The 12,373-nt window shown below is 38.6% G+C and overlaps 1 protein-coding gene across 50 annotated transcripts in view; it reads left to right on the top strand.

Moving 5' to 3' along the window:
- BRCA1 (BRCA1 DNA repair associated) overlaps window positions 1–12,373 on the top strand; it is a 67,590-nt gene that overhangs the window by 16,845 nt on the left and 38,372 nt on the right. For 9 of the 50 annotated variants that reach the window (XM_060395659.1, XM_060395666.1, XM_060395657.1 and 6 more), the window contains exons 6-11: window positions 1,379–1,518; window positions 2,537–2,639; window positions 4,033–4,078; window positions 5,071–5,147; window positions 6,078–9,506; window positions 9,878–9,966. In XM_060395659.1, the coding sequence (XP_060251642.1) occupies window positions 1,379–1,518; window positions 2,537–2,639; window positions 4,033–4,078; window positions 5,071–5,147; window positions 6,078–9,506; window positions 9,878–9,966 (3,884 nt within the window). Of the gene's footprint in view, window positions 1–1,378; window positions 1,519–2,533; window positions 2,640–4,032; window positions 4,079–5,070; window positions 5,148–6,077; window positions 9,507–9,877; window positions 9,967–12,373 lie in introns of all 50 variants that reach the window. The other 41 variants (XM_042256009.1, XM_042256006.1, XM_060395660.1 and 38 more) reach the window with 7 other exon arrangements.

The raw sequence follows: 12,373 nt of genomic DNA, 5'->3' as shown, positions 1-12,373 counted from the left end.
GTTGAGCTTTAAGCCAACTTTTTCACTCTCCTCTTTGACTTTCATCAAGAGGCTCTTTAGTTCTTCTTCACTTTCTCTCATAAGGGTGGTATCATCTGCATATCTGAGGTTATTGATATTTCTCCCGGCAGTCTTGCTTCCGGCTTGTGCTTCCACCAGCCCAGCATTTCTCATGATGTACTCTGCATATAAGTTAAATAAGCAGGGTGACAATATACAGCCTTGACGTACTCCTTTTCCTATTTGGAACCAGTCTGTTGTTCCATGTCCAGTTCTAACTGTTGCTTCCTGACCTGCATACAGGTTTCTCAAGAGGCAGGTCAGGTGGTCCGGTATCCCCATCTCTTTCAGAATTTTCCACAGTTTATTGTGATCCACACAGTCAAAGACTTTGGCATAGTCAGTAATGCAGAAATAGATGTTTTTCTGGAACTCTCTTGCTTTTTTGATGATCCAGCGGATGTTGACAATTTGATCTCTGGTTCCTCTGCCTTTCCTAAAACCAGCTTGAACATCAGGAAGTTCGCGGTTCACATATTGCTGAAGCCTGGCTTGGAGAATTTTGAGCATTACTAGCGTGTGAGATGAGTACAATTGTGTGGTAGTTTGAGCATTCTTTGGCATTGCCTTTCTTTGGGATTGGAATGAAAACTGACCTTTTCTGGTCCTGTGGCCACTGCTGAGTTTTCCAAATTTGCTGGCATATTGAGTGCAGCACTTTCACAGCATCATCTTTTAGGGTTTGAAATAGCTCAGCTGGAATTCCATCACGTCCACTAGCTATGTCTGTAGTGATGCTTCCTAAGGCCCACTTGACTTCACATTCCAGGATGTCTGGCTCTAGGTGAGTGTGAGTGATCACACTATCGCAATTATCTGGGTCATGAAGAACTTTTTTGTATAATTCTTCTGTGTATTCTTGCCACCAACGCTCAAGGGGCCATCTATTAAAATGGAAGTTTGTGCAGTTATTTTATATGAATAGGTGATAAGACCAGACCTTTTGGCCTAGGTTAATTTTATCTACCTGTAATCTTTTTTTTTTTTTTTTTTACTATATATATGTTTAAATTTTATTTATTTATTTTTGGCTGTGCTGGGTTTCTGTTGCTGTGCAGGCTTTTCTCTAGTTGCGGTAAGCAAGGGGTACTCTCCAGTTGCTCATTGCAGTGGCTTCTCTTGTTGTGGAACACAGGCTCTAGGTGCACAGGCTCAACAGCTGTGGTGCATGGACTTAGTTGCTCCATAACATATGGGATCTTCCTGGATCAGGGAACTCCTGCATCGGCAGGTGGATTCTTTACCACTGAGCCACCAGGGAACCTAATATTTTTTTCTTTCTAACTGCAAAAATAGTGTTTCTCTTTGTAACTCACAGTTGCAAACAGCTATAACTTTTCAAGAAAGGAAAATAACTCTCCTGAGCATCTGAAGGAGGAAGTTTCTATAATCCAAAGTATGGGCTACCGGAACCGGGCCAAAAGACTTTGGCAGAGTGAACCTGAAAATCCTACCTTGGTAAGGCCACTTTTGTGTGTTCTGATAATAACTCTTTACGGAGCATGTGAATTAGTGAATGTGCTGGATGCTTTTGGATTTATATAAAATCAAGTAAACAAGGGAAGATGGTCAATTAAGTGTCTGAAAAAGAGTTAGAGAAGTTGAGAGAAGATCCCTGGTTTTAGTGCTTTATCCATTCTGATGCTTGTCTAAGAAAGCCACAAGGACACTGATAGTTTTTAGCTTGCTAGCTTTTGTTTTATTATTATTTATTTGCTAATTTTTAAAATAACCATCTTATGGCACTTCTCCAGACATGAAGAAGTATCTTCTATTTTACTTCCTCTGAAAAGTTGCCTGGGGGGAAAATAATCAGTTTTTAATACTTGAAAATTGCTTCAACTTTAAGTGTAATTGTCAAAGAAAATACAGAGATTTGCTCTATTGTTACTCATATGTGAATGAATAATGAGGATCTTAAAAATAATAGTTCTCATAGTACCAGCATTCATTTCTCAGTAGATGTTGAAGGGCTCAAAAAGAAGGAAAGCTTCATCAGAGTAAAGTTGGGTATCCAAATATTCTTTCCTGTACTGAATATTAAGCTTGCTGGATTTTATTATTTTCATTTATCCTTTTTAAAAATTTACTTTATCTCAGTTATCGCCTGTTATCAGATGTGATTAGAAGTGTGTAATAGATCAATTTCATTCCCTTTCTACACTATAATATAAAGTATTAGTTTAAAATATGCTTTCCCCATTAAAAAAAAAAGGCAAATGAAAAAAAAAATGCTTTCCATATCCTTAAAGAAATTACACAGATGATACACACTAACGTATAGAAAAATTTAGAACAACTGAGAGAGGGAGAAAGTACTCAAACCACACAAGACTCGTACATCTTAGTGTGTAGTTTTGCCAAGTGGTTTTTCGAGGTTAGCTCATTGACAACTGTCCAGAGCTTTGAGTTTCTCTTAACAGAAAAAGATGCATAGAACTGGCTAATGATTTGTTGATCATTTACTGCTTAGCAGGAAACCAGTCTTACTGTCAAACTCTCTAACCTTGGAATTGTGAGATCTCTGAGGACAAAGCAGCAGACACAATCTCAGAATAAGTCTGTCTACATTGAATTGGGTAAGAGTCTCAGATTTTGTAAGTTTAGAATAATAGTTGCTGAATTCCTTGTCTAAGAGTTTTACTGAAAACTTTGGTCACAATTTATGCAATAGCAGGGAGCCCTGGAAAGTAAGAATAAAATAATTTTACTAGCCTTATGATGTGTGATAAATAATGTAGGAAGATGCAGGTCTTACTTTAAAGCACCTTACTTTATAAAGAGAACAAAATGAAGGATATGTGGTTTTCAGTTCAGTTGCTCAGTTGTGTCCGACTGAACACGGCTAGACTAGCGGAGAAGGCAATGGCACCCCACTCCAGTACTCTTGCCTGGAACATCCCATGGATGGAGGAGTCTGGTAGGCTGCAGTCCATGGGGTCGCTGACTGAGCGACTTCACTTTCACTTTTCATTTTCATGCATTGGAGAAGGAAATGGCAACCCACTCCAGTGTTCTTGCCTGGAGAATCCCAGGGACGGGGGAGCCTGGTGAGCTGCCATCTATGGGGTTGCACAGAGTCGGACATGACTGAAGCAACTTAGCAGCAGCAGCAGGAAGACTTAAGAACAGCTGAACTCAGTTCAGACAGGTCTCTCTATGCTTTATCCTGTAGAATATATTTATAATTGGAAAGAATGGCCCTCCTTTGGGATCCCAGGCACCACCATATGTTTGCCATAGCAATAAGCAGATTCTTTAGAAATTTCTTGTATGTCTTTTCCCCTTTTAAGATCATGAATTCCTAGACTACAGATGTTGCCTCATAAAAATAAGTATAATAGAGAATATTTAGGAACACTTACTGTAGTCCAGGCACTGGGGTTTTACTTGTGTGACTCACATAAGATGCATGACAAACCTGAGGTGGTTTCTACTATTACACTATTTTATAGATGAGGGAATTTAAGGCACAGAGAGGTTAAGAAATTCTGCCAGGGTCGTAAAGCTAGTAAGTGACAAAGCCACAATTCACACCTGGGAATTCTGGCTTCAGAACCTGTACTTGTAACCACAATTTTGTATTGCCTGACATATGTATCATTGTTCCTGCCATGTAGTGTATGTGTGCTAAGTCACTTTAGTCGTGTCTGACTGTTGCGACCCCATGCATTGTAACCTGCCAGGCTCCTCTGTCCATTGGATTCTCCAGACAAGAATACTGGAGTAGGTTGCCATGTCCTCTTCCAGGAGATCTTCTTGACCCAGAGATCAAACCCTCGTCATCTCCTGCATTGTTGGGCGTGTTCTTTACCACTAGCACCACCGGGGAAGCCCTGCCATGTACTGGGTGCTCAGTAAATATTCCTTGAAAATATGTTTTGTAATAAGTATAGTTTTTTGAGTTTAACCCTTTCAATAAAAATCCTTTTATTGATTTCTTATTTGGGGGTCTTTGGGGAATTTTTTTAGGATCTGATTCTTCTGAAGACACAGTTAATAAGGCCAGTTATCTCAGGTGAGTCAGAGAGCCTTTTTCTATGAAACTGGCATTTTTGTATTTAGTTAATATTAAGGATTGATATTTCTTTAGGTCAGAATCATGGCATTGGAGTAGACCTTAAAGATCATCTACTTTAACCTCCTTATTTTATAGCTGAGAAGATATCCTTTTTGTTTGTTTGGTTTCTTAGTAAAGCATTTGTAAGAATTAAAGTAACAGTAGAACTCTGCACAGACTTGCTTCCAGCAGATGGCTGTGCTCTGGCTTAGTTCCTTGTGTACAACAGTGTTGACTCAGTGGTGATTGTGGCTGCTGAAAACATTACTCAGTTTTCAATTTTTCCTTTTACTGTTCCTTAATTCTGTCTGTAACTCAGACTTTGTCTACATCAATTAAACCATAATTTGCAAGCAGCCCCAAAATGGATTACTTGTTAAATTGCTTTCCTTAGGAATTATTGCATGACCCTAAGATCTGTGATGGCTTGTCTGAACTATGATAATGTCACTGTCAATGAGATTTCGTTTGCAAGTGACATTTTCCTGATCTCCCGATCGGGAGAAAATGGTTTTTAGCTTGAGGAAAAGCCCAGAAGGCAGTGTTGCAAAATGATACGTTCTTTGCATTCTACTGGAATGTCTGTTCCATCCCAGTGCTCCCTTTGTTTAGGTAACTGTGCTTGTGTTTTCATTAATACACACTTTAGGTTTTGTTGGTTTTTTCTTTACTATCTTTTAGCTATTATTCAACTGTCATTTAAATTCTGGTTCATATTTGTATGGCCATAAAGTAATGTTCTATACTCCTGCTCTGATTTTTGTGTTCTGTCTATGACCATTTCATTTTGACTAGAAGTTACCAAAGGAGAGTGCTGATTTCAGAAAGTGAATCAAATCGATCAGCTTATCACAGCCCTACCTAGTGGAGCTAAAATACTTGATTGTTTGACAGCCCTGTGCACATATAAACTACTGTTTTTCGCTAAGGCTTGTGTCTTTTCCTTACAGTGTGGGAGACCATGAATTGTTAGAAATCACCCCTCAAGGAGCCAAGGCCAAGACCAATTTGAATCCTGCAAAAAAGGGTAATGGCAAGTCTTCTAACTCAACAGACAGTAAAGAGAGAATAGGTAGATACAGTACTGTAATTAGAGTATTTTGAAGAACCATTCGGAACATTTTTATAATTTGCAATATCTTTTCGCAGAGTTAGGATATGGTGCTTTCTCAGATGTCATAGTACAGCCTGATCTATTTCAGTGGCACTAGACCAGTGTGGTTATAATAGTACCCTATGTGATTGGTTGTTGCCTTTTTACTTTTAATTGCTGTGTTTGTATTTCATATTTTGCTTACTAGTACTCAGATACAGGGAGTATCTGAAGATAGAATGTTATATGTTTGATGTGCAAACTGCTTTTTTTAAATTGAAGTATTGTTGATTTACAGCGTTGTGTTTTTTGCTGCACAGCAAAGTGATTCAGTTACATATGTATAAAATACACATTCTTTTTTTTTCCACGTTCTTTTCTATTATGGTTTTATCACAGGATATTGAATATAGTTCCCTGTGCTATACAGTAAGACCTTGTTATTTATCTATTCTATATATACTAGTTTGTATCTACTAACTCCAAACTCCCCCTCCATCCCTCTTCCAAGTCCCTTCCCCCTTAGCAACCACTTGTCTGTTTTCTGTGTCTTTGAGTCTCAAACTGTCCTTTTAATTCACTGTTAGAGGTTAGGGAAATAGAAGGTGTGATTTATGAGTAGGAAGAATTCTGAAATTAAAATTTTAATTATCTTGAGCAGAAATAATGAGAATCTAGACAAATAGGATTTAAGCAAAAGAGTATAAGCTACATCTTCAGTATACTTGGTAGTCTGAGGTTAATTTCTCTAAGACTAGCCAGTTTCTTCATTACCCTCCAACCAAGTTACTAAGTTGTATTAAGTACATATTGTTTTCATAATAATTCTGTTTCTAAGCACCTTGTTGTTGTTGTTGTTTCCAGCTGCTTGTGAGTTTTCTGAGAAGGACATAACAAATACTGAACATCATCAACTCAGTATTAAAGATCTGATCACCACCCAGGAGCATGCAGCTGAGATGCATGCAGCTGAGACGCATCCAGAAAAGTATCAGGGTATTTCTGTTTCAGACTTTCACGTGGAGCCATGTGGCACAGATACTCATGCCAGCTCATTACAGCATGAGAACAGCAGTTTATTGCTCACTGAAAACAGACTGAATGTAGAAAAGGCTGAATTCTGTAATAAAAGCAAACAGCCTGTCTTAGTAAAGAGCCAACAGAGCAGATGGGCTGAAAGTAAGGGCACATGTAAGGATAGGCAGATTCCCAGCACTGGGAAAAAGATAGTTCTGAATACTGATCCCCTGTATGGAAGAAAAGAACTGTGTAAGCAGAAACCTGCATGCTCTGACAGTCCTGGAGATTCCCAAGATGTTCCTTGGGTAACCCTGAATAATAGCATACAGAAAGTTAATGACTGGTTTTCCAGAAGTGATGAAATATTAACTTCTGACGACTCGTGCGATGGGGGGTCTGAATCAAATAATGAAGTAGCTGGTGCAGTGGAAATTCCAAATAACGTTGATGGATATTCAGGTTCTTCAGAGAAAATCGACTTAATGGCCAGTGATCCTCATGGTACTTTAATACATGAAAGAGTCCACTCCAAACCAGTAGAGAGTAATATTGAAGATAAAATATTTGGGAAAACCTATCGGAGGAAGTCGAGTCTCCCTAACTTCAACCACATAGCTGAAGATCTAATTATAGGTGCATTTACTGTAGAACCTCAGAAAACACAAGAGCAGCCCCTCACAAATAAGCTAAAATGTAAAAGGAGAGGTACATCAGGCCTTCAGCCTGAGGATTTTATCAAGAAAGGTGATTTGACGATTGTTCCAAAGACTCCTGAAAAGATGATTGAGAGAACTGACCAAACAGAGCAGAAACATCACGGGATAAATATTACTAGTGATGGTCATGAGAATAAAACAAAACGTGATGATGTTCAGAAAGAGCAAAACGCTAACCCAACAGAATCATTGGAAAACGAATCTGTTTTCAGAACTAAGGCTGAACCTATAAACACCAGTATAAGCAATATGGAACTAGAATTGAATGTCCGCAGTTCAAAAGCACCTAAGAATAGGCTGAAGAGGAAATCCTCTACCAGGAAAATTCCTGAACTTGAACTAGTAGTCAGTAGAAATCCAAGTCCACCTAATCATACTGAGCTACTAATTGATAGCAGTTCTAGCAATGAAGAGATGAAGAAAAAGCATTCTAGCCAAATGCCAGTCAGGCACAGCCAAAAGCTTCAACTCATGGGAGATAAAGAACCTACAGCTGGAGCCAAGAAGAGTAACAAAACATATGAACAAATAAATAAAAGACTTGCTAGTGATGCTTTTCCAGAACTAAATTTTGCAAACACACCTGGTTATTTTACTAACTGTTCTAGTAAACCTGAAGAGTTTGTTCATCCTAGCCTTCAAAGAGAGGAGAATCTAGGAACAATTCAAGTGTTGAATAATACCAAAGACCCCAAAGATCTGATATTAAGAGGAGGGAAAGCTTTGCAAATGGAAAGATCTGTAGAGAATACCAATATTTCCTTGGTTCCTGATACTGATTATAGCACTCAGGATAGTATCTCATTACTAGAAGCTAAAACCCCAGAGAAGGCAAAGACTGCACCAAATCCATGTGTGAGTCTGTGTGCAGCAATCGAAAACCCCAAGGAACTTATCCATAGGGATTTTAAAGATAACAAAAACAACACAGAGGGCTTTCAGGGTCTCCTGGGACATGACGTTAACTATGTCATTCAGGAGACAAGAGGAGAAATGGAAGACAGTGAACTTGATACACAGTATTTGCAGAATACGTTCAAGGTTTCAAAGCGTCAGACATTTGCTCTGTTTTCCAATCCAGGAAATCCACAAAAGGAATGTGCCACAGTCTTTGCCCACTCGGGGTCCTTAAAGGATCAAAGTCCAAGAGACCCCCTCAAATGCAGACAAAAAGAAGACAGTCGGGGAAAGAGTGAGTCTAAAAGCCAGCATGTGCAGGCCGTTTGTACAACAGTGCACTTTCCTGTGGCTGGTCAGAAAGATAAGACGCCGGGTGACGATGCCAAATGTAGTGCAAAAGAAGTCACTAGGGTTTGTCAGTCATTACAATTGAGAGGCCACAAAACTGAACTTGTTTTTGCTAATAAGCAAGGGGTTTCAGAAAAACCAAATCTAACACCATCACTTTTTCCCATCAAGTCATCTGTTAAAACCGTATGTAAGAAAAGCCCATCAGAGAAATTTGAGGAACCTGTAATGTCACCTGAAAGAACATTGGGAAGTGAGAGCATCATTCAAAGTGCAGTGAGCACAATCAGCCAAAATGACATTCAAGGAAGCACTTTTAAAGAAGTCAACTCAAGCAGTGTTAATGAAGTAGGTTCCAGTACTAATGAAGTAGGCTCTAGTATTAATGAAGTAGGTTCCAGTGGTGAAAACATTCAAGCAGAACCAGGTAGAAACAGAGAACCTAAATTAAGAGCTTTACTCAGATTAGGTCTTATGCAACCTGAAGTCTATAAGCAAAGCCTTCCTGTAAGTAACTGTCACCATCCTGAAATAAAAAGGCAAGGAGAAAATGAGGACATGCTTCAGGCTGTTAAGGCAGATTTCTCCCCATGTCTAATTTCAGATAACCTCGAACAACCTATGGGAAGCTGTCATGCTTCTCAGGTTTGTTCTGAGACACCTGACAACTTGTTAAATGACGACGAAATAAAAGAAAATAGCCACTTTGCTGAAAGTGACATTAAGGAAAGATCTGCTGTTTTTAGTGAAAGTGTCCAAAAAGGAGAATTCAGAGGGAGCCCTGGCCCTTTCACCCATACACATTTGGCTCAGGGTCACCAAAGAGGGGCTGGGAAACTAGAGTCAGAAGAGACTGTGTCTAGTGAGGATGAAGAGCTTCCCTGCTTCCAACAATTACTGTTTGGTAAAGTAACCGATACACTGTCTCCATCTACTGGATGGAACACTATTGCCACTGAGGGTCTGTCTAAGGAAACAGAGGAGAACCTAGAATCATTGAAGAGTGGCTTAAATGACTGCAGTGGCCAGGGAACATCAGCCAAGGTATCCCAGGAACATCACCTTAATGAGGAAGTGAGATGTTCTGGTAGCTTATTTTCCTCACAGTACAGTGCAGTGGAAGACTTGACCACTAATACAAACACCCAGGATCCTTTCTTGATGTTTGAGCGTCCTTCCAAACAAGTGTATCAGTCTGAAAGCGAGGAAGTTCTGAGTGACAAGGAATTTGTTTCAGATGATGAAGAAAGGGAAACTGGCTTGGAAGAAGATAGTTGCCAAGAAGAGCAGAGTGTGGATTCAGACTTAGGTATTGGAACCAAGTTTTTGTGTTTGCCCCCATCTGTTTTATAGAAATGAGCTAAATGTCTATGCCTTTGGGGGAGCACATTTTAGGAGTTTCCAAGCACAGTGAAAGTAACTATTTCTTAAACTTTAAACATGTTCCTCCCAGGGTGCTTTTCCTTTAAAAAGTCCATTACCCAGCTAGAACATCTTTTCTGTTTGAATGAGATTTAATGCCCTAATTACTGGCAGACTTACGTTTGGTTTTCATTATGATTTCTTAGAGGAAATCCATCTGGGTGTCCCCAAAGAGTATAATCATTTTGTATGACGTGAAAGTGAAGTTTGTCTTGCCATCTTTTTTTACATCTGAATCTATTTTTATTATCATTTAAGGTGAAGCAGCATCCGACCATGTGAGTGAAACAAGCCTCTCTGAAGACTGTGTGGGGCTGTCCTCTCAGAGTGATATCTTAACCACTCAGGTAAAAAGCACAAGGGGGTGTGTGTGCAGTGTTCTTTGCATTCACTGCTATGCCTCCTGCCTTCTACGTTTGCTTACATCCTCCCTTAGAATTAATGGTATAACAGCTGTGTGTGGGATCTAGTCTCCTCAAATTGAATTGTAAATACCCAGATGGGACACATGCTACCTTCTGTCTCTGTCTCTGTCTCTGTCTCTCTCTCTCTCACACACACACACACACACACACACACACTTAACCAGTTTATTCATTGCAGAACATTAAATACTGAACTTAATGAGAAAGTGAAACCTTCAAAACCCATTTGCTTTATAGCAGAAATGTATGTGAAAGCACTACTGTATCAGACAGAGGGGTGTGTTTCTTCTCAGTACCAAATTGTTACCTACAAAGTTCTCTTCCTATTAGAGACTATCTAACCTTTCACTGTTTGATGAATATTTCTTTCTGTTTTTTCTTTGTTAATCAGCTAGTTATTTGTTCTTTAGCACTGATAAGTCATCTCTTTTTAAAAAAAAACGTACACAATTTTACTTCCTGTACCTAGTGGTCAACATCCAGTGTTTTGGTTACATGTGAGGGACATAACAGCTTTGTCATATCTACAACATTTAGTAACATAACTATTTCAGTGCTGCTGGCAGAATAGTCTCCTAGAAAAAGGCCTTCTCTACTGAAAATTAACATCATAGTCCTCCCAGAACCTGGCTTTGTCTCCTAATTTTTATGTTGTAGAAGTGGCACCAAACTTTTCAAGTTCTTATATTCAAAAATTCAGGCTCATCTCAGCTTATTTTTTTAGAGGACAAGCACAGTGGTTGCTGGTGTGATACTGAAGAGAGTTCTATATCTGACTGTGTTCCTTATTCCTGAGCTATGATATACATTTTTTTTTTCTCTATTTTATTTTTTTTTATTTTGGCTGCACTGGGTTTTTGTTGCAGCATGTATGCTTAGTTGCCCTGCAACATGTGGGATCTTAGTTCCCAACCAGGGATCAAATGTACATCCCCTGCACTGGAAGGCAGATTCTTAACCACTGGACTGCCAGGGAAGTCCCAATGCACATTCTTAAGGTGGAGATATCTGGACTACCTGAAATCATCCTGCCCTGACTTCTTTTTCTCACCAAATCTTTTTTTTTTTTTTTTTAAATTATTTTATTTATTTATATATTTATTTTTCTCACCAAATCTTAAATATACCTTCAGCTACTAGCAAGTGAATGACTTTTTTTTCTGGACTTCCTGAAATGCCAGATTAGATAAAACTGAGAAAAGCCATATAAAGTTATATATGTGCATCATAGAAAACCTAGAAAATGCAAATAAATAAAAATCATTCATGGATGAACCTTGAAAACATCGTTAAGTGAAATAAGCCAGGTACCAAAGGACAAACAGTGTATGACTCTACTTTTATGAGGGACCTAGAATAGTTAACTCCATAGAGACAAAAAGTAGACTAGTAATTAACAGGGACTTGGGGATGCAGAAGTGGAAGTTATCCTTTAATGGGCCCAGGGTTTCAATTTAGGATGGTGAAAAAGATAGGGAGATAGATACTGATGATGGTTGGACAACAATGAAAATACTTTATGCCACTAAACTATATACTTAAGGATGGTATATTTTACCACAGTTTTAAAACTCACCCAAAGAGAATGGTTTGGTAAATTTTAACATTTATCTCTGGAAGCATACGCGAAAGATAGATAATAGAAGTTGCCTTCAGGTGGGGAAATAGATGATTAACAGAAGGAGAAAGCCTTCTTTTTCTCTGAATATCCTTTTTTGTCTTGAATTTTATATCATGCCCTTGTATTAGTTATTTTTAAAATTAAATTCTGCGAGTTGATATATATTCTTCTACTCTTCCTATTGTACACAAGGGTATGTGTTGTGTGTATACCTTATCGTTAAAAATGATTCAGTTATATATTTCAATTTAAAAATTTAAAAAAAATCATTCAGTTAATACTCTACATACTTATATTTTTTATTAATTTATTTTAATTGGAAGCTAATTACTTTACAATATTGTGATTTTTTTGCCATACATTGACATGAATCAGCTGCGGGTGTACATGCGTCCCCCATCCTGAACCCCCTTCCCACCACCCTCCCCAACCCATCCCTCTGGGTTGTCCCATTGCACCGACTTTGAGTGCCCTGTTTCATGCATCAAACTTGGACTCTGGTCATCTATTTCACAAATGGTAATAGATATGTTTCAATGCTATTCTCTCAAAACATCCCACCCTCGCCTTCTCCCACAGAGTCTAAGAGTCTGTTCTTAATATCTGTGTCTCTTTTGCTGTCTCGCATATAGGGTCGTCGTTACCATCTTTCTAAATTCCATATATATGCGTTAATAAAATGTTTTGGTGCTTTTCTTTCTGACTTAC

Source organism: Ovis aries, chromosome 11 (genome assembly GCF_016772045.2).
Source record: "Ovis aries strain OAR_USU_Benz2616 breed Rambouillet chromosome 11, ARS-UI_Ramb_v3.0, whole genome shotgun sequence".
NCBI classification, from domain to species: domain Eukaryota; kingdom Metazoa; phylum Chordata; class Mammalia; order Artiodactyla; family Bovidae; genus Ovis; species Ovis aries.
The sequence above is the reverse complement of the archived record's forward strand: the minus strand, read 5'-3'. Positions and strand labels throughout refer to the sequence as shown.